Genomic DNA, 23,467 nt, shown 5'->3' on the forward strand with positions numbered 1-23,467 from the left:
GCCTTATCTCCTTTTTAAAGCTATGGAAGCCTCTGGTCATCACCAAATCCTTAGGCAGAGAACTCTTAAGCTGTGGATAGACAGGAGAAAACATTGCACAGTCTTAAATGGAATATGACATGCTAGCATCTACAACTACAATACAACTGTAAGAGGGGGGAAAGTGGGGATAGGTTTAATGGAATCTCAAAATATAGAAAGGATATAGTGCAGGATGATCTATAGTGATCACGTTCAAGTCCAAGACATTTAACTGTTTGAGGTGAAAACTAAATGCCCACCCCTTCTTTGTTTTGTCTAGACTCTGCAGATACCAGCTGAAGTAACATGTGTTTGTGGTGATACAAAAGCATTTCCCACCTAATGCGAGGTAGCAGGCTTTCTCAAATAGGACAATATCCTTGGAAGATAATGGTTTGTCCTCCAGCACATGGGAATGGCCATGGGGTGGTCACCCCCTTCATATTTCATATCATCTGTTGACCTAGACAGCCTGTGCCACTCTGCCTAATGTGATTGGCCCTTGACTATGGCTGCTGTTCTGTTTCTCCTATCACTACTGCATAGAGATTGCTCCAGTAAAAATGTAATAAGCTAGAGAATGTGGATCCTGTGGCAATGTTACATTCTGGTGTTCAGCGATTAATTGGCAGATTGTGTTAGTGGGCGCTGCACTAAACCAATTTACACTGATGCTGCCAAATCCACTTAAAAACCTGATAGCCTCACCTTTTGATTTTACGGCTTAATAAGGCACAAGACTTTGAGGGTTGCTGTTTGCCATTCTAATAGTAGCCTTGCTTTACTCAAGAAAGAACGGAAGAACTATCTTATACTGACTGAGTGATGTTTTGGTGATAAATCCATTATTGATATTCTTGTTTGTTTAAAATCCTATGCACATAATATCTGGGAGTCAAAAGTTCACTAAAAACATTGGGGCTTACTTCCCAGAAAACATGTACAGAATAGTGCTATATCTCTCTCCAGCTATTGATCATTGCTGCACCTGTGCTATAGGAGACGGCTGTCCACGTGCATCAGGGAGGTGCCTATGCAACCACATGCCCGCTCCCCTTTCAAAACAAACCCTACACAAGAGATAAATGAGGTGAACCCAAACCTATTTTCATATCACAACTATTAGACATTTCAGAATGTGCATACTGAGTGAAAGCATATCCTTACTGGAATAGCTCCTGATCTGAGATGGTAGCCGTGTGTAGCAGGTTGTATAGCCCAGCATGTGAAGAGTCATTTGAGCAGTTCAGATCTCCATCCTTCCCTTGCTTGGATGCACTGAGTCTGAAGAGGCTGGAGCAGCGCAAGGCCAGTTCCAGGGCATCCAACCAGCATCGGCCTGCAGAAACACAAGCCCAGAGGTCAAACGAGGCAATGCCAAACATACTTGGCAGCATCCTGTTTCACATATGCAGACATTTAATCCATTTTAAAAAAACAAAACAAGAGAGATAACAAACACAGCAAGGATTTCAAATTCTCTCAATCTGGCTGGAGGCAGAACCACAAAGAACATTTAATATTCAGCCCTTGATGCCAAAATGCTCCATACAAACAGCTTTCAGGTGGTGATCCAAAAAAGCGATATAATATTTCATTTATTCATGTCATTCAGATATGAAGGTTACCCCCATGCAATCGCAGTCAGACATCTTATTGCATTTTGATTTTCTCCCTTGAACTCAGATGATTAACACTGTAAAAGTTTTGCTGTGTAACTGATATCAAGTAAACTACATTTCCAAGCTGTAAAAAGTAACACAAAGCAATAAGGTATTGAATACATTAAAAACAATACTTTCTATATGGGTAGGCATTTCAGTTTGCTACATCAAAACATGTCTCTTGCACATTCATTATGGCATTTCAAACGCAAGTAAGAAAGTCTTGTTTTCCAAGTTATGATTTACTTCCTCCATTTCTAGTCTTTCTTGCCTTTCCTTTTCAACAGAAATGCTCTGGGTTTGGGAAAACTGTCTCTGACAAAACCTGGAAAGTGCTAAAGGAAGAAAGATCACATACATCAGAGGAGATAAATGCAAGCATTTTTAGACTGTTGACATGATCCTTCACCATTGCCTAGGCTGGCTGTAGCTGGATCTGAGATGCTACACATTTACTAATAGTGATGTTACGTCTAAACAAATCTCATACTTCTTTCATGGGGCCTTCTCTCTTGACCACATCCTTGGGTTGCACAAATTGAAACACATTCATTGTTACTGGATACATAAAGAGTCATAGTTACACCCATTAGATCTGCATCAGTTATAGCATCCAAGGCAGAGGGGATCTGATTGACTATGTCTGCAAAGTGCTGGGCACACCTCCATTGTGGGATTCCTTTCATGTGGACTGACATGGAAAAGACCTCTGATTGCTTGCTGCAGAACCATTTACTGACTCTTTGCAGATGCAATGGTGGCAGAAACAAAATGTGCCATTTCTGTATTGTTGGCCTTCAGATAAGCTTTATCTTCTGTTCAATCAGCCTTGCACTGAGTTTTCTGCCAATGAGTCAAAGTCTCAACTAGCTCCTTGGAAAACCAGGGAATCATGAGGAATAATTGTATCCATTGTCTTGCTATTTCCGCATTCTAGAGGATGACCAAAACTTTGACAGAATCTTCTATTAAGGCAGCAGGAAAATCCCATATATGGATTCATATGCCTCCTGGAATGGTCCATCTAAATGGGTCACTGACCCCTGCAGAATTTCTCGTTCATGACAATAACCTATCCTAAGTATTTTTTAAACATTAAAAATGTTATTTTATTCAGTTTTCAGTGAGCCAGAGTATTGGGTACTTTACAGAGAAAGAAAGTACACTCACACAGACTCTATAACTACATTGGGTACACAAACAAAGAGGATATTACATTTTATTCAGCATTCACACACACACAACATTCACTCATTCACGACCATCTTTTCTTCCTGCTCCTGGAGAAGAAACTTGTACCTAGGCCAGTTTGCTTTTCCTTGCAAATCTGACATTCTGCCAAATACACCACCTTTCTCCATCTCTTGGAGACAGTGGCTAGTGACCACACTCTTCCTGTCTGCCACATTTTTGGAAAGTAAAAAGGTATCTAATATAGCTATTTTCTTGCTGCTGTTGCTTTAAATTGTTGTAAATGACTGACAAGTTGTTTTTCCCAGCTAAAACATGCTGACTCCATCATTTCCAGACAGATGTTGGCTTTTCTTATTAAGTAAGGAGCATTGTGTGACTTCCTTAACTTAAAAGAATTAGTGTCTCTGATAATGTAAACATGTTGTTTTCCACCAAGAGTTAATTATTGTCAACAGTTTAGTAGTTCTCATCAGCAACTTTTCTAATCACAGTTCATTAGTTCACCTTCTTTTGTAGTTTTCCAAGCTTCAATATTCTTAAGATGGCATCTTCAGCCTCTAAAGGCCTCAGCCATACGCCTTTCATACAATTTCATTCAAACCACACATCATATTTATTACAAACTCAGGTAGTGATCTGTCCATGTCAATGAAACTATAAACAGTTCATCCACTCTCAGCTCACCATGTTGGATTAGAATGATAATCCAACAAAGAAAATGAAGTCCGGAGTGTGACTAGCAGCATGAATAGGGGCAGACAACACTTGGGACCGATCTATAGTTGCCACTACCAATAGGGTATAGATGTTAACATCCTCCAGCATTACAAGCGGAGGGTACTCCAACACCTGCCATGAGACTACTCTGGGTAGCTCAGTAAGGGAGACAGTTGAACATGGTGGTTCTTTCATAATGCTAGCTAATTTTTAAGTTAAATAGTTAACTTAAATACCTAATGTACTGAATGAAAAACATGGCAACATACGTTTTGCAAAAGTAACTATTTTACTCATTCTTGAGAAACAGGAAATTAAGAGCTACTTCTTAAGGTGTAGCTATAATGATAATTAACTACTTCGGGGCTCCTGAATGTATAACTACTTTTTAACAGAAACTGTCTGAGTTTTGCCCATATCATGCTTTATAGAAGACAGAACAATAAGCTTTGAAAATTCCAGGAACTTGCCCTCTGGTACAGCTAGCTGGGAGAATCCTAAGAATTGTAGTCCAAAACATAACTTTTCCAAGCTTTGCTCAAAATTCCTTAAAGAGACTCACTTTATGGTTGGAGAAACACTGTGTTAAATAAAACAGAATATTTTACACTGTAAACATTTATATTCCTCTGCTTATATATACTTGACTCATTGCTGTATCAGTACCTTTGATCACTTCATGCAAAATAAAAGCTAGAGATTCTTTCATTTGCCAAAAAACCTAATATTTTCCAGAAGTTCCCTGAGGATTTTTTATACTACAAATTATTTACAGTGCAGAGAAAATTTAGCTTCTCATTATGTAGTCTATAGTCAAGTTTGTCTGAGAAGAAACAGAGGAAATTAGTAACTATTGCAAAATCGGCCATTTCTGTAACTATGATCACACAAGTATTTCATCAGAAATATAACCAAAGAAACATGTTTAAAAATATCTTTTGATCAGTGCTGGTTTGCAGAGGCAGACACTAGTAAGGAAACTATACCGGGGATATGAAAATGAATTAAACCTTGAAAAGGTTTTAAGATGAATTCTGGGAAACAGAGACATTAAGTCTGTTACTGATTTTGGCAACATAGGGTTCCCATTTAATATAATTACAGTAGAGTCTCACTTATCCAAGCTAAATGGGCCAGCAGAACCTTGGATAAGTAAATATCTTGGATAATAAGGAGGGATTAAGGAATAGCCTATTAAACATCAAATTAGGTTATGATTTTACAAATTAAACACCAAAACATCATGTTATACAACAAATTTGACAGAAAAAGTAGTTCAATATGCAGTAATGTTATGTTGTAATTACTTTATTTACGAATTTAGCACCAAAATATCATGATATATTGAAAACATTGACTACAAAAATGCCTTGGATAATCCAGAACCTTGGATAAGCGAGTCTTGGATAAGTGAGATTCTACTGTATGTATATTCCTTCAAAATCTAGATAAAAAAAGCTTCAAACTCATAGTAAACAACAAAGCAGCACACCACCAAATAGTACTATGTAACATGATTTTTGTTATTTGGGTTATAAATGTTATTTTCTAATTGGTTCTATCATAAAAACAGAAAAGTCTATTAAATTGTAAAAACTTGGTTTTTATGGTCTGCACATTGAAAAATTAAAAATGGCATATTTTCATTTAGGAAATTTACATATTTGGGGTTTCCGGTAATAAAAAACATTATATACAAACCAGTCATATATTTTAATGTCCACTTGGCTCAAGAGGCTACAGGTTCAAAGGACTTTTGCGGAAAATCTTTTAATTAGAATGGGCTGTAATTTCAAATAATTTGATTATTTTAAGTACCCTTTAAACTATTTTAATATCAGTATTTGTTTTAATTTTACTTTTGCGTTATCTATTGTTTTAACTGTATTTTGTTTACATCCTGACTTGGGTCCCATTTGGGGAGAAAAATGGGTTATAAATCAAATAAATGAATAAATAGTCATTTTGAACAATCTGTTTTTTTATTTCACCAGCAACCAAGTGCTGTACATTCTGAAAATCATTGGATACACAATTTTCTAGTCATTTATTTATGTTGTTTCAAAACCTACTGTGTGCTCAGTCCTATGAATGCTTTGGTTAAAAAGATTTCAGTCAACAAGAAAAAAGCATAATTATCTCTGGGAAATGAATTGCTCTACTTATAGAAGCATAAATAAAATAGCTAACAAACATTCTTGAAATACTGGCTGTCTATTGTATAGTAGAAACAGCTTCCCTATGCTCCTACTAAAAAAACCAAACCAAAACCGCAATTTTTTAGAGTGGTGGCAGCAAGAAATATACTTTGATAAATAGCAAAAATATCATTACTGCACAGAAAGTAGCTTTTAGAGATTTGCAGCAACCAATTCCTGTACACAAGAGGCAATATTTGGAAGAGAACATCTGGACCTCTGCCAGCAAAGGCAACTGAGCAGACTACGAATGTCTGGCTCTAAACCCACAGACACAACCAGCTCTGTAAAGGGGATAACAACCACTCGACTGTGTGGGAGCTGACGACCAAAAAGCAGGTGAAATAGGGTGAGAATTGAACACAAAGTAAGTGCTGATGTCTTGAAAGTGTTGTTAGGAAGTGCTGGTCAAGGAACAGATGTATTTGGAAGACTGTAGCTCTGGTGAGCTTTTTCCCACTTAGCCTGTGAAATTAAAGCCATGTTTAGCTCCTCTGGATGAAGGTTTAGGGGTCTTTTCCTTCTCAGTATGAAAGAGGTGACCGTGTTAAGAGGTTACCACCTCTTTCAGTTCGAAAGAGGTGCCCTGACTTGTTTGCTGTTGGTGGAGGGAGGAGAACCAAGGAAGATGTTGTATTGGACCAAAGCAAATGCTTACTTATAGCACACAAACATTAATTTTGGTACATACTTGTGTGGAGAAGGGAGAAAAAGAGGAGAGGGTACAATGTCCTATGACAGTGGTTTTCAACCTGTATGTTCCCAGGTGTTTTGGCCTACAACTCCCAGAAATCTCAGCCAGTTTACCACCTGAGAGTTGAAGGCCAAAACATTTGGGGACCCACAGGTTGAGAACCACTGTCCTATGCATTTCCATTCAAACACATCTTATCTTAAAAGCAGCTAGATCATGCATGCATGCAGGATTAAGCGAAACAACCATTATTCTCCATCCAGAAGGGATGAATAAGAACTTAAGACTAAATGTACAAAGAATGCCCACTGAATCAATAGTTCTCATTACAGTCTACAGCAGGGATAAAGAAGCATATTTTCTTCCAGAAACTGCAGGACTGCAAGTCCCAGAAACCCTAGATAGAATAGCAAATGGAGAAAAATTCTGCCAGTTGCAGTCCAACAACCTCTGAAATACCTTAAGACCCGTCTATAAAAATAATCTTCTACCTTTATTTATTCATTGACCTTATACCCCACTTTTCTCCCAGGATGGGATGAAGGGAATCTTAAGGACTAATTCCTCTTCTCCTCTTCTTTTTAAAATATTGCAACAAAGAAACACAAGTCTGCCTAAAAAGCCCACCTGGAAAGTTCGACTGGCAGGTGGGATACTTTGCTGCTAAGCATGCTTGGTTAGGCATTTGAAATTGAGCAAAGCTTCTGAGCTTTCAAAAATCTCAAAATGTTTGGTGAAATCAATCAGCACAAACTGAGATTCAGAGTGAAAACATGATAACAATTATATATACAGTAGAGTCTCACTTATCCAATGTAAACGGGCCGGCAGAATGTTGGATAAGCGAATATGTTGGATAATAAGGAGAGATTAAGGAAAAGCCTATTAAACATCAAATTAGGTTATGGTTTTACAAATTAAGCACCAAAACATCATGTTATACAACAAATTTGACAGAAAAAGTAGTTCAATATGCAGTAATGCTATGTAGTAATTACTGTATTTACGAATTTAGCACCAAAATATCACGATATATTGAAAACATTAACAACAAAAATGTGTTGGATAATCCAGAATGTTGGATAAGTGAGACTCTACTGTATGTATGTATGTATGTATGTATGTATGTATATATATATATAGAGAGAGAGAGAGAGGGAGAGAGGGAGAGAGAGAGAGAGAGAGAGAGAGAGAGAGAGTCTTTTTATGACACATCAAATCTGCTCCCTGTGATGTCTGCCTTACTCTACCAAATGCTGCTGGGGCCCTTGCTTCTTAGGCCTTTTGGATGATTTTAGAAGAGGACTGACAACTGTAAAAGAGGGTGCACATGCACTGGATCTCTCACAGGAAGAATTCCACACAGCACTATATTGTGTTGTATTGTTTCTGAGTTCAGTAGGTAAAATATAATGTGGAACAGTACTTCTTTATGTCCTAGAGGTGGCGGTGTGCCTCTAGAATCAGCCACCTGCTGAACAATAACCAGGGAAACAATCAGGCAGGTCAACCATAAGCTTCTCCATCTCAGCCCACACAGAACCATCCACTTCAGATCTGCAAGCAAAATAAACTGAGAAGACATCAAGGGCAGCTGGAAGACGTCCCAGAATAATGGTTTTGCCAACTTGGGTGGGTGGTGCCACATTTCAAAATAAGAGTCTTATCAGTTTAAGAAAGAAAGGATTCAATTCCTGGTGATAAGATTACCGGTTTAGTTCTGCACAGATAGGCATTAAAAACTAATGCTTATATGGGAAGAATCAAACCAGAAGCTTTTTTGCTTTCCTGCATATATTCACCAAATATTCCAGATATTTTGCATGATCAAGAGCACAACTCAAAACACACAGGTTAAACAGAATCATATATATAAAATACTAGCTGTGCCCGGCCACGTGTTGCTATGGTAATGGTTAAAAATTGTTGTGGAATTTTTATTTGACGTTATTTGTATTTTTAAATTAATTTTATTGTAACTTATCTTTTTTATTTATTATATTTTATTATTTTCTTTTATTATTTTTAGTTATTTTGCATTATTATAGTATTTTATTGTATTAATTTTTTAGTGTTTTTAATTATTTTTAGTGTTTTTTATTATTTTTATTGTATTATTTGTATGTATTTTATTTTTTATTGTTTTATTATTATTTGTATTATTATTGGTATGTATTATATTTTATTATTTGATTATATTATTTTTATTTATGCTTTTTTATTATTGTATTTTATTGTTATGGTTTTTTTTTTTTAAATTATTTTTGTTTGTCTTTGTATTGGGTTGCTCTGAGTTCGGTGGTCTGCCTGGTCATGTTCCAAATGCATGTTTCACCTGCATGTATGGCAGGCATCCTGAGATGTTGTGAAATGTGTTGTAACGAAAGCAAGTGGGGTTTATATATCTGTGGAATGACCAGAGTGGAGAAAAGAACTGTTGTCTGCTTTAGGCAAGTGTGAATGTTGGAATTGGCACTGAATAGCCTTGTAGCTTCAAAGCCTGGATGGTTCCTGCCTGCCTGGAATGAACAAAATGTGGCTCCCGGTATTAAAAAAATCTGTGAAATCAGGATAGTTAACTAAAGAACAGCACTGAGCAATCAAGAAATTGCAGACATGATGCACTGAGGGCCAGCTAACATGTCCCAACAAAGAATTCCTCTCCGAAGCAGAAGTAGGCAGGCCTTGAAGGTACAAGGGCATTCAATGGCAATCAAGGTGGGCAAGTGGAACATTCACAGTCGCCTGAGACAGATAAGAGTTATCCCATCCTGGATATTATTGCTGAGATAGAAATAAACATCCCACTTGTGTGTTTTCAAACAGATCTCATAAACTCTGAGGATGACTGGCATAGACATGGATGGCTGTTTGGCAGCAGATAGGGTTGTGAGGGAATGTGATGTTTAATAGGCTTTTCCTGAATCCCTTCTTATTATCCAACATATTCACTTATGCAACGCTATGCCGGCCTGTTTATGTTGGATAAGTGAGTCTCTACTGTATATTTATAATCTTATATTTTCTGCTTAGAACTGGATTATATGAGGCCTCTTCTACACAGCTGTATAAAATGGACACTGAAGTGGATTATATGGCAGTGTGGACTCAAGATAATCCAGTTCAAAGTAGATAATCTATATATATATAAAAGAGTGATGGCATCACGGCAATTCACAAAACAACAAAAGTACAGGCCCCCCAACCTCAAAATTTCACAACACAACCCATCATCCACGCCTCAAGGTTGATACAACAAAAAGAAAAGAAAAATAAAGTCCTAATTAGAGGGAGAGGAATAATTTTTTTTATCCAATTGCTGCCAGTTTAGAGGGCTAATCTCTGCCCACTGGGTTGCCTAGCAACCAAGGGACAGCCAGGTTTCAGTTAGGGGACAGGCAGATTTAGGCCTCACTTAGGCTTCTTCCACAGATTATCTAATTTGCACTGGATTATATGGCAGTGTAGACTCAAGGCCCTTCCACACAGCTATATAACCCATTTATAATCTTATATTATCTGCTTTGCACTGGATTATCTTGACTCCACACTACCATATAATCCACTTCAGTGTGCATTTTATACAGCTGTGAAGACGGAGCCTCATATAATCCAGTTCTGAGCAGATAATATAAGATTAGAAGTATACAGTAGAGTCTCACTTATCCAACGTAAACAGGCCGGCAGGATAAGTGAATATGTTGGATAATAAGAAGGGATTCAGGAAAAGCCAATTAAACATCAAATTAGGTAATCGTTATACAAATTAAGCACCAAAACATCATATTATACAACAAATTTGACAGAAAAAGTAGTTCCATGCGCAGTAATGCTATGTAGTATTTACAGTAGAGTCTCACTTATCCAACACTCGCTTATCCAACGTTCTGGATTATCCAACGCATTTTTGTAGTCAATGCTTTCAATATATCGTGATATTTTGGTGCTAAATTCATAAATACAGTAATTACTATATAGCATTACTGTGTACTGAACTACTTTTTCTGACCAATTTGTTGTCTAACATGATGTTTTGGTGCTTAATTTGTAAAATCATAACTTAATTTGATGTTTAATAGGGTTATCCTTAATTCCTCATTATCCAACATATTCGCTTATCCGACGTTCTGCCGGCCCATTTATGTTGGATAAGTGAGACTCTACTGTACTGTATTTACAAATTTACCACTAAAATATCACAATGAATTTAAAACACTGACTACAAAAACATTGATTATGAAAAGGCAGACTGCGTTGGATAATCCAGAACATTGTATAAGCGAATGTTGGATAAGTGAGATTCTTCTTTAATATGAAATAATTACTGGGATAGAATAATGCAGAACAATATAATCTCTAAAACTAGGACAGTAAATAAACAGGGGAATTCCACACAGGAAACAATCAGGGCCAGCTAACACCTCCCAACAAAGTATTCCCATCATCAAAGTCTGGCAAATCCTGTTTTCTCAGGGTCACAGACAGTAGAAGCACATAAAATATCGCAAACAACACCACTCTGAAAACAAGGGAATTCCAGACAGGAAACAATCAGGGCCAGCTAACACCTCCCAACAAAAAATTAACTCAGGGAGGAAACAGCCAGGCTTTAACGCTGCAAGGCCATTACATCCTAATCATTTTTCCTAATTGCAGCATTCATACTTGCCTCCAACAAACAAAAAAAAAAACAATCAGAAATATTGTATATTCACAACCTTTAGGAAATAATATCCCCTGATGGCACAGCGTGTTAAAGCACTGAGCTGCTGAACTTCTGGACCGAAAGGCCACAGGTTTGAATTGGGGGAGCGGAGAGAGCCCCCACTGTTAGCCCCAGCTTCTGCCAACCCAGAAGTTCGAAAACATGCAAATGTGAGTGGATCAATAGGTACTGCTCTGGCGGGAAGGTAACGCCGCTCCATGTAGTCATCCCACATGACCTTGGAGGAGTCTACGGACAACGGCGGCTCTTCGGCTTAGAAATGGAGATGAGCACCAACCTCCAGAGTCAGACACGACTGGACTTAATGTCTGGGGAAAACCTTTACCCTTGACCTTAACTACCACCAATTCCTCAATACTTTATTTCCCATACCACCATACTTCGCCACAGCAACGCGTGGCCGGGCACAGCTAGTAACACTATAATTGTGAAGTGTGGATGGGTCCACTGGACTTACTTGAAGTTCGCATATTGGTTTTAAAGCAGGGGTGAGTATTTTGTGGACCTCCAAATGTGACTGGAATTTTACTCCTAGTGTTCCTTGTCATTGGCTCTGCTGGTTAAGATTGCTGGAAGTTGCAGTTCAGCAGCCTCAAAAGAGCCTCTTAGGACCTTTAAAGACTAGAAGCATAATGGCATATACTTTTCTTGACTAGAACCCACTGTTCACAAAATATTCTAATATTTCCTAAATGTTTAAGGTAGACCAAAATACTTTTCAATGAAAGCCTTTAATTGGTCCTAAAGGATGGGATACAATAATTCAAAATAACTAAACAGACATGCAGATTTCCCTACAACCAAATAAAATGCTATCTCTTTTTAAGGCGATTCTATGCTCTCCTTGCTGAAGATTTTCTTCCTGTTTATTTAAGGTATGGGTTTTAATCATTTCACTTTTTGCTAATGTATTTATTTAAACTAGGTTCTGTATGAGTATTTCTTCTTCTTTTAAGAAATAATATATAAAAGCCAATTATTTTTCTTTGTGAAGTTTTATTTATTTATTTCGTGTCAAAAGCATTGTACAACAAATACATTTCAAACAATGGAAAAAAAAGAAAGAAATCACAAGCAACTAAATAGTTTTGGACCAAAAGCAGGCAACAGCAACCGCATTGTCTGTAGCTTTAAACAACTCCTCCTCCGTACATGAGGCAGGGCATTGTGGGCAAGCATACATGTGCTGAGTTGTTTGTTCAGCTCCACAGTCACACAAGGTGGAGGATTCCTCCAGGTAGTGCCACCTTGCCAAGTTGTCTTTTGATCTGCCCACTCCACTTCTGAGTCTGTTCAGGGACTTCCAAGTTGCCCATTCTTGGTTTGCCCCTGGAGGAAGACCATACTGTATGGAACATATCTATTTTGGAATAAGGTCCTGCTGCTAAATAAGACAATCCAGTACAAAAATTTCAACATCAAGAAGCAGTTTTCAAAAATACTGTAATGGGGATCCAACTGAGGACACACAAACAGAATATTGTTTTGAGTGCATACAATTCATTGCATGCAATCCCAAGCAGGTGAAGAACAGTAAACCTCATGGCTACTCTAAATAAGACAAACTGATCCAATCTAAAGGAATCTAATAGAACACGATCTACCATACAACGTCTTTTTTAGCTTGGCTTGAAAGCATTAGGATGAAGCTCTTTAGACAAGAAATATAAGCTAGCAAAAGTTGCCATATAACTTTGTGCTGCATGTTTGAAATTAAGTTAAACAGCATGGCAAGTTAAATTGATCTCTAAGGAGATGAGAGCTTTTAAGATCAAATTGATAGGCAGTCTGCAAAGTTAGTAAATTGCCTCAAAAACCCAAGGGACTCATTGGCTTTCATCTCTCTTTGGCATGAGCTGTTGTAATCGGACCAACGTTTGGAATACTTGTTCCTTCCCATCAATGTAACCCTTGAAAACTTTATAACATCTTCCCTTTATATTTCAGAGAAGAACAGAGTGAAGTATGGAATGTCAACAGAAATCATTCTGGTAAATTACTGGTATGTAATATTCTCCTACAATATTTAGCGTAGGGTTCCTCTTGGTTGGCTAAAAAACTTGGGATTTGGTGGGAAATTATAGCCTGAATTTCTGTCCCACTCCCCTTATGCTCATATTACATCCGTCATGTCCTGGGGCAAATGTCACATGCCTGTATCCAATGTCTTGGTTCCTTCTATCCTACTGATGATGTTGGAAATGGGAATGCCATATCTGCCCAGAAATTTCCCATTGAACATTCCTGCCTGGTTACCACATTGGATGGTTCTTCTTTGTCAAGCACTTTTAGAGTTAGAGACTCCACAGACACTATGGCTATAACATTAAAACAAAGCAATTTAATGTCCAAGACTGGTGCATACCGGAGGAGGAACATGGAGAGGAAAGGTTGAGTTTATTTTTCAAACCATCATTTTATTGGGTTGTTGTATGTTTTCCAGGCTGTATGGCTATGTTCCAGAAGTATTAGGAGAGAATACTTCTGGAACATGGCCATACAGCCCGGAAAACATACAACAACCCTGTGATCCCAGCCATTAAAGCCTTCGACAACACATCATTTTATTTATACTGGAAGCTTTCTCCAAAAGTGGGATTCAAGGAGTTCAAAAAGTGGGTGGTGGCAGGAATGGAGGAAGAAAAGACCTACAAAACAGCTTAAGTGCATTGCATATTCCATAGGGAATCCCACCGACTTTAGTTCCTTCATTTTGTTCTCAATTGACACTGGTTTGCTTTTCAGCTACTTGCTCAGTTGCAGTTTTATGTTTATAGCACATTGTTTTAAAAATGCACAAGACACGGGAAGTGGAATATGGGGATGGGTGTTGTATTCCTGGTGGGGATGGCGGAGGAATAGTGTAGCTGAAACCCATGTCTAGTAAAAGGAAGGACTACTTTAGACCTCTTCAACCTGTAGCCTTCCAAGTATTTTGAAATTCAGCTTCCAGAATTTCTGACCATTGAACAAGCTGGTGAGGGCTTCTGGGAGCTGGAGGCTCAAATACCTGGAGGGCTGCAGGTTGAAGAGGCCTTGTCTACTTGAAAAGCAACATATGGAAATAGTGCTATACTCTGCTAGAACCAGCAAATAGCCAGGGGCAAAAGACCCAATATATTTAGGGCAGAACTGCATTCAGGGGTTCAAACAACCATAACAAGTGATGAAATCCTAAAACAGAAAAGCTAGACATTTATTAGAGCCATTGGGCAGTCAGGAGGAGCCTTAGTGAAAAAGAAGTCAGCATGAAGCCTCTTGAATATTTTGCATTCATTCCATGTAATAAAAAAGCAGTTTTCACTATCAAAACAAAAATGATTGAATGTTCAGAAAAGCATGCAGAAGAGCTGAGTATAGCAAAGCCAAATAATCTGGAAATAACTGGTTTGGAAAATCCAGAGGAATCTCTTGTGTAACCCATTTGGGGATTGAGGTTGCAATTCTATATCCTATTACAAGGGGAAAACTTCTGTTTAAGATAGGGAGGAAATAGCAAGGTAACACAGTCAAACATATGGTAATATATGCTGTTTATAGGCATTCCTCTTATTGATGGCCAGCCTCTTTGGTTCTAGGTTAGCAACTGTCATGCAACAGAAGAGATCAAAGCAATGTTTAGGAAGCATGACTGTGTTTACACTTCAGCAATTTTCTAAAAAAATATTATCAACAGTTTTATAATTTCTTTCTAATCTTGTTTTGTTATTTGATGTGCTCCTTTCCATTTAATATGGGAGCCGATATTTCATTCATCAGAAGATGAAAGCAAGGGTATATTGAATCCTCTCAAATCATGACCAGAAATATAGGATGTTACAGGAGATAAAGGTTTTTTAAGCAGCTCTGGATGAAAGAGGGATGAAGAGGGGATAAGAAGTACCAGAGAGAACAAGATTATTTGAAGTACTGCTTGAAACCCAAGCAAATATCCTTTGGTTATATTGATAGATACTTTGGTAGATTTAAGTCCATTTCAAAATTGCTTTCTCTTTGTACAGTAATAGTCTCCAAGATTAAACATAATGGAACCACGATTTTATCAGTTTTTGTGTTTTCTTCTTTATCAAGAGCAGCCACACAGTTCTGCTCAATTTTTAGCTAACCGTTCTAAACCTCAGAAAACTCAGCCAGGCACATTTTGTAAAGTCATGTGCTGTGAATCATTTAAAAACCCAAATGCAAGATGTAATTAGATGACTCCTCAAGAAGTTGCCCATGAAATAACTCAAACAGGAAGAAAGTCTATTCCCAGTGGTCTAACAACAATTAACCCATTCAAGGCTATGAACTGAGGCTCAAACTGCAACTCCCCATCCCCAATTCCTGGTAAATGTGCCACTATGGGAAGAGGAGCATGACATGACAATCCATCTACAGCAATTCCCTGTCCACTGTAGTCATTGAAAAAGAATGAGGAAAAGGATTCATATTTTCCCTACTCCAACTAAATGCTGCCTAGAAAATGTAATTTGTTAGTAATCACATATCTCCCAGTAATACATAGTTGGGACCCAAGATACTGCAAAGCAGGACAATCACCAAGGTTTCTTCCAGTTCCACCATACCCCATTATGAACCACTCCAAGAGCCCTTTCACATTTTACAATTACAGTACTATGAATCCGCTTTAACTGTCATGAAATTTACAGTTCAGGGAGGGGTATTAAAAAATCTCAGCCATAGAGTTCTAGTTCCACACCAAACTACAAAACCTGGGGTTTCATAGGAAGGAGCCATGGCAGTTAATTAAGTGGAATCATAATGCAATAGCTGCAAAGTATGAAAGGTCCTAACTAGTTCTTCTTCTTGTTCTTTCTCCTCAGAAGATAGAGTTGTTCAAAATCCTGGCAGGATTCTATCACAGTTTCAACCCAAACAATTAGACATTGCGTAATGGAATGGTAATAAGGAGCAGTGAAAAGGTAAAGAAAGAACAAAAACTCACCATCCGATTCTGAAGCTGCCCTGAAGATCAAGTAGCTGCTCGGAAGAGGCTGTGTGATGGAACCCACATTCTCTCCCTTTGGACCCTAGAATGGCATGTGAAATTAAATTAAGGACATATTGTCATTTTCTGTAGTTCTCTAATCCCTGCTTTTTATTTTCATTTTCACACTGCTGGTGTCAAAACGGAAATTGTACAACCACTTTTAATGTCAATCTAAATTTCAAATATATTTTGCACTGTCTAAATTAATGTCCATTAAAATAGGCCAACACTGAAATCTCAGAAGACATGGCTTCTTACTAGGACTGGAAAGAAGACCCCTTTCGACACACACGGGTAAAATGTGCAGGCTGTGATGGTGGCGTGTGAGTCTGGAAGCCACCATCTTTCTTTCTCATGGCTTGGCATCTTCTTCCTGAACTTCATTGTGTAATTTCATGTCCAGGGGAAAAGATAACAAATTAGCATGAGGGGGCAGGAGGTGCTTCCCGGTGTCCATTCTGGGGAGCAATTTCCTCCTAGGTCTATCTGGGGAGTATTAGACAAGTGTACTCTGTGGTTTTTCAGTTACAAAGAAAAATCCTCAACATTCATTCCCATGGCATTCAGGAAACCCAGCTATGAAAAATTATGACAGCGGTGAGACTTTTGTGTTGGCATTCTGAATACTTGGCATTCTGGGAGTGCTTTCTCCATAGTAATAAACACTTCCTGCACAAAGAACATTCCAGGCATGCAATAATGAAGAAGGTCCTAAAAGATCACCTTGACATTTTAATATTTTGTTTTTGTGTATTCTTAATTGTATCACCTTTTAAATCTGAGCCGCTTTGGGCCTCAACTCTGAGATAAAAGTGGGGTAATAGGAAGGAGGAGGAGGAAAAGGAGCAGGAAGAGAAGGAGGAAGAGTAGGTGAATGAAAAGGAGAACAAGGAGAACACCACGGGCCCTATATCACTCAGTATAATAACATCAACATAGCAGAAAAGTCAAGCATAACTGTATTCACTTGGTTCTATAAACACAGCTTCGGTTCCACCATGTAGTGAGGATATGAGGGAATGCATATGGATTAAATGTTTTTCTTTCCTCCTCTAAAATATGGTAAAAAGCATAGTTGCTGATATCCACTTGGTTGCTCTGCAGTTCCATCAGCCACACACTTTGTACCATTTATTTACTGTAAAAACAAATGCATATAATACACTCACAAAATCAGGTGAGTTTCTTATTTCATACCAACCCTTTTTTTAATAATCCATTAATACCAACGTGTTGTTACACTAACACACGTGGTGTAACAAGTTAGCCAGTGTTGAACCCAGAACAAAGAGTGGTGTAGAACTGGATGCAAATATATTCTCATGTCAGCTGCAGTCATTTCTTCTTCTGCATACTGCCCTTAAGTTTCTACCAATCCCCAACTCCAACTGAAACATTGGGATTTGGGGGAAGGCAGGGGCCCAAGGATTCCAGTGAACAGAAAAGGTTGGGAATCCCCCAAAGCATGAACAGAATTCCACACTTGAATTTTCATAGTCATGCCCTGAGATGCGTTTTTTTTAACTCAGCCATTAAAGTTCACTGAAAAACTTTGGATATTACTCAGCCACAAGGATGCTAATTTTAAAAATTGAATGGGCACTTTTCAACTCTCAAGATTTTTAAAGTACCCAATACTCTAAGCTCTGTCTCTCTGCATGTATTTTTGTGCATGCATGCATACAAACAATCACGGCTTTGAACTGTCATGTATGTTGTCGTTGTTTATTCGTTCAGTTGCTTCTGACTCTTCGTGACCAGCCCATGCCAGAGCTTCCTGTTGGCCGTCTTCACCCCCAGCTCCTTCAAGGTCAAGCCAGTCACTTCAAGGATACCATCCATCCATCTTGCCTTTGGTCAATCCCTCTTCCTTTTTCCTTCCATTTTCCCCAGCATCATTCACTTCTCCAAGCTTTCCTGTCTTCTCATTTATGTGGCCAAAGTACTTCATCTTTGCCTCTAATATCCTTCCCTCCAGTGAGCAGCCAGGAATTATTTCCTGGAGTATGGACTGGTTGGATCTTTTTGCGGTGTGGTCCAAGGCACTCTCAGAATTTTCCTCCAACACCAAAGTTCAAAAGCGTCTATCTTCCTTCGCCCAGCCTTCCTTGTAGTCCAGCTCTCACATCCACAGATTACTATGGGGAATACCATTGTTTTAACTATGCAGACAGTCATGTATGTTTCAGATTATTTGAAGGATAATTATTTGAAGGATTATTTATTATTATTTATTACATCACTTCTACCCCGCCCTTCTCACCCATCAGGGGACTCAGGGCAACTTATTCGACACTGTCCTCAGGCTCTGGAAATACCTTCCCGTGGCAATACCCAAAGACAGGTCTAAGAACAGAGCTCTGGGAATGGCTGAACATTTCACAGCTTTCATATGATTCGAATCATCACTTAGTGAAAAGTATTTTGAAATGACTTTTTATTTATTAATTTGTTTAGTTGGGAAATCTTATGAAACACAGCTAATTAGATGAAAGCCTCACAAGAAATATAACAAGGAGAACCCTGAACAGAAATGTGAAGGTGAGAAGGAAGATCTATGCCATGAAGAAAGGTGACTAATGAGTGACTAATGATATATTATTCAGTGACTATAAGCACTCATCTACCCACGCCAGTACTTCTATGGTCTCTATCTGAGAAATTCTGTTCTAGAAAATGCCTTAAAAGCACTCAATATTCAAACTGCTCTGAAGGTAAGGAGGGACTGAATAATCATTAACTTTAATTTGAGAACTATCCCATTCAGTTTACTTTTCAACTTAGTCTAATTATATCAAAATTGCTGAACTGTCTGTCTTTGGGAAAAGAAGATGTGAAAGGGCATCTGACGACTGTAATGGTAGCATTTTAAAATTCAACACCGCCTTTTCTTTTCACCATTTCAATATAAAATGGATTTGAAAACAACGTAATAAGGCGAGTAAGGCACAAAAGTATAGCAAGGTCAGGTTTGCTGTGGCATGGACTGCAGAGTGTTCATGGTAAAAGATGGGGCTATGGTGTTGTATGTCTATCATGGGGTTTTCTTGGCAGAATTTTGTTCAGAATTTTGCCCTTGCCTTATTCTAAAGTTGAGAGTATGACTTACCCAAGGTCACCCAATAGGTTTCCATGGCTGAGTGGGGATTTGAACATTGGTATCCCAGTATTATAATGCAAACCACTACATCATGTGATAATTATTTGTTATTAAATTGTACACAAGCTTTGAACCCCATTTTTGTCCCTTGCAATATGCCCATCTAATTTAGATTTGAGATATTTTTTTTCCTTGTTTTACTTATATAGGTACATAGAATTTAGTGTGAAGGAAAGGAAGGAAAAGATGAAATGGATTATATATACCCCATTTTAATTTTGCTTGGACCAACAGAGACATTGTATTTGCATACATATCTCCAATAATAGTTTTTGTCCATAGATGACTGGAGAGAAAAGATGACTAAGCTGTGCTCCAACATCTTCTCAAGCCCCAACTTCTTAAAGACTGTATTTTAAGTAATATGCAATTTAATTTTTAGGCTGCCTTTCATTATTTGCTCCCATTAAAAATATGGGAGCAGATGCTACTAGACCTTTTCTATGAGACCAGCTTAAACCTTTGTTTGGCTCTAGTTGCTCCAAGGTAGTCTTATATCAGACTATAAAGCTATCAATTATTTGCACGTTCATTCTAACTCCAGAAGTGTTTGCTATACCTCCTGTATTTCTGCTCAGAAAACACAATGTTGCCATCTTTCCTTTCAATTTAAAATAGAGCAATGGTAGCTATATAATTAATTGTGACAAGAAGGCTATTATGTTGTGTCTCTAATGTACAACAATATGTTCAGAATTTATTATCCTTAGATAATAAATAGATAATATTATCCTTGGGCCCGGGCTGTGGCGCAGGCTAGAGAGCAAGCCAGCTGCAACCAGCTGCAATGAATCACTCTGACCAGGAGGTCATGAGTTTGAGGCCTGCTCAGAGCCTATGTTTGTCTTGTCTTTGTTTTATGTTAAAAGGAATTGAATGTTTGCCTATATGTGTAATGTGATCCGCCCTGAGTCCCCTTCGGGGTGAGAAGGGCGGAATATAAATGCTGTAAATAAATAAATAAATAAATAAATAAAATAACTAGTTTTGACTTTGATCCTACTTAAAATCTTATTTAATTATATGCATTTTAACTTTCTTCCTCAGCAAGTTACTGTAAAAATCTTAGAAACAATAACACTTGGTGTCCCAGTTTTAGTTTGTTGCCCTCATTATTATAGGGGTTTTTTGAAACATTTATTGAGAGAAGGTTCATTGTCACTGCTTTCCTCTTAAGGCTGTTCTTTGGACTTGGTCAAGGTCACCCAATGGATTTCCATAGTCGAGCAAGGATTCAAATCCCAGTCTTCCAGAATCCTAGACCAACACTCAGACTACTATACCATGATGGTTCCTAGATTTCAGTTACATTTCTAATATTCTAAAGTACACCTTAGTCATCTTTATTAATATACCTGCAAAGTAGCTAGGTAATATTTCCCAACATTATCTCCCTTTATGAGTCTTTCTGAGTTTTAAGAACCTGGATGGAAGGTTTTTCCATAGCTCTGCCAGAGCAAGTACATAAATAATGTACTCCTTCACTGCCTGAGACTTCTGGCTATTAAGAACTAGGTCAGAAAATGTGTTGCTTCAGCAGTTCAGACTGCCAGATCTACTCTATATCAGCCTGATCCAATGCATTCTCCTGTTTATCTTCTTACTGTTATAAATCCTAAACAGTCAACATCTAGATGTAAATCCCATTCTCCTATCAGTTCAGTAAAGCACCTGCAACTGTTGAGGTCTGGCTGAGAAGGTATGGGTTCATATTCTCACTCACCCATGCTACTTATTATGTACATTTAGGAAAGCGATTAGCCTTCGGCTTAATTTTCTTCACACGGTTATCATGAAAATAAAATGAGAGACTATAGCTACATATAATGCCCAGAATTCCATGGACAAAATTTGAAATTTTAAAAAAAGAAAGAGAGAGAGAGAGAGAGAGAGAGAGAGAGAGAGAGAGAGAGAGAGAGAGATTGAGATTACTGAGCCTGGAAAAAAAGTATAATCACTAATACAAACCATTCATTCACACCTAGACATGCACTACATGACTGCAGAAAATTCACTACTTTATGATGCAGTGTTAGATTAAGAACTAGGCATGACTACTCAGGTTTGATTACTCATGTACCTGTACTTCATTCACGCATAAATGGAGGTCCAGTTTTTACATAAAAAGAACACAATCACAAAACGAGTTGGATTCTCCAGTCCTTTCTTATCTTACCAAGTACTTTTCTTCTCATTTCTTATCGAAGCCCCTACCAAGTATATAAAAGTATCCATATTTTAAGGAAATGTGTATTCCCTGCAATTAATTCACTCCACCATTCCCCAGAGACATATCCTTTAACTCTTAGGAAAATCAAGGTCATATTTAACTTTCAATCATCTAATACAAAAAGAAAGCATGCTAAATACAAGGTACATAGTTGAGGTAATCACATACTTTATGGTGATGTGTTTTAACTATGTTGTGCTCAGTCTTGAGCTGTGAGGAGAGGTGGGTAAGACATAACATAATAACAACAATGTATGTGTCAGATAAAAATATCATCCAGTGTGATGAGTCATGGGCCATGTAGTCCCGTTCATGGCACTGTAGTCCCAGATGAAGAGGAGAACTTGGGTTTTTCACCGTCTCAGTCAGAATTGGAACCTTCCCAGCCAGATTTGGGAACCTTGCACCTGCAAGAGATTTGTCTTCCAGAAATCTGTCAAACAAGCCCTGAGTCTAAATCTCCTGTGTTTTCTCGCCACGAGTTTTGTAAACAACAGAGAGGAGTTCAAGCGGCCTCTCGTAGGAGTGCTAGGATAGCTGCTAAGAATTCAGCTGATTAAGCCTGCTTTCCATGGGAAACCTTAAGGAGTCATGCATCTGGACTCAGAGATTAGCTTTCGTTTCTGGTTCCCCAGAGAACTGCTCTTTGGTGGGAAAACTAGACCCTATTTAGGTGTTTTACCCACAAAGGGGTTTTGCGGAGTCAATTCGTCAGCTACTGGAGTAAGTTGTGTGTGGACAGCGCGCTCCGTTTCCAAGCCTCGTTCCTGTTTCAAGCCTTGTTCCTGATTCCAAGCCTTCGCTCCGTTTCCAAGCCTTCGTTCCCGTTTCCAGCCTTGTTTACCTCCACGGACCTTGCCTTGTTTTCCGGATTTTGCCAAGTAATTCCACGGATCTTGTTCTCGCTCCTTGTTCCTTGTTGCCTTGTATTAAGCCTTGTTTCAAGTTATTTCCTAGCCTTGCTCAAGTTCAAGGACTAAAGGACCTTGTCATCTCCCCTCACTTTGCCTGGCAAAGTGAGTGTTTCGGTTATTGGATTACAACTTTGGACCTTAATATTTTATATTGGACATTGTTTCTTTGGACTAATTTTGACCTTTCCTGAAAGGTCTACTTCTGAACTATTTCATACACTTGCTTTTATTAACTTTACATATTTCCTTAATAAAGATATTAGATAGATTCTGGCCTCTGTGTATGGTTATTGGTGCTCTGCAGCCTGGGTCGTGACATCCAGCCATCAAGGATGCCCTGTTGTCTCAGGTAATAACACAGCCACAGAGAGGATAGTTCTAGTCATACACTGACAGAACTTTCCATCATTCGTCAAAGACACTAATAATTTTTTTATTCCAAATTGAGTCTTTAAGTTAACAGTTTCAATTTGGCAGAGACATCATACTGGTAACACCAAATGTTACATCTTTTTAACATACTGAAGGCTTCATATGAAATCCTTAATATCAGGAGTTTTAATGATCCTTCAACAGACATTATTACCACTTTACCAAAGTAACTATTCACATGCAATAACTCCACATTCAGTAAAGATCCCTATATACAACAACAGGGCACAGGTATAGGTACTCCCATAGCATTCCCTTATGCTAACGTATTCATGAACATACCAAAATATTAAATCTTTATGATGCAAGTGTCAAAACTGGCAGTGATCCATTAATGACATCTTTATGGTCTGGGCTAAGGCAAAAGAATGCTTAGAAAAGTTTGTATTATACATCAACACAATCCATATTATAATCAGATTTACATCCAGTGACACAACTTTACCATTGAGTCTCAAAATTGTCATAACAGTGATACTCATGCTGTCCTGGATTGGAGATCCTGCCATGCCAAGCACATTAAA

At 38.1% G+C, this 23,467-nt stretch overlaps 1 protein-coding gene and 1 long non-coding RNA gene across 4 annotated transcripts in view; one reads left to right on the plus strand and one right to left on the minus strand.

Moving 5' to 3' along the window:
• The window catches only part of osbpl5 (oxysterol binding protein like 5), a 200,660-nt gene that overhangs the window by 22,746 nt on the left and 154,447 nt on the right, over positions 1-23,467 (minus strand). For all 3 annotated transcript variants that reach the window (XM_062967651.1, XM_008107692.3, XM_008107704.3), the window contains 2 exons: positions 16,163-16,247; positions 1,189-1,360 (listed from right to left, as the gene is read on the minus strand). In XM_062967651.1, the coding sequence (XP_062823721.1) occupies positions 1,189-1,360; positions 16,163-16,247 (257 nt within the window). The remainder of the gene's footprint in view (positions 1-1,188; positions 1,361-16,162; positions 16,248-23,467) is intronic.
• Positions 12,003-16,410, plus strand: LOC134295373 (uncharacterized). Its single transcript, XR_010001918.1, has 3 exons — positions 12,003-12,089; positions 13,162-13,216; positions 16,041-16,410. It is a non-coding gene; the product is annotated as an uncharacterized LOC134295373 (long non-coding RNA).

The sequence above is a fragment of the Anolis carolinensis genome, chromosome 1, assembly GCF_035594765.1.
Source record: "Anolis carolinensis isolate JA03-04 chromosome 1, rAnoCar3.1.pri, whole genome shotgun sequence".
NCBI classification, from domain to species: domain Eukaryota; kingdom Metazoa; phylum Chordata; class Lepidosauria; order Squamata; family Dactyloidae; genus Anolis; species Anolis carolinensis.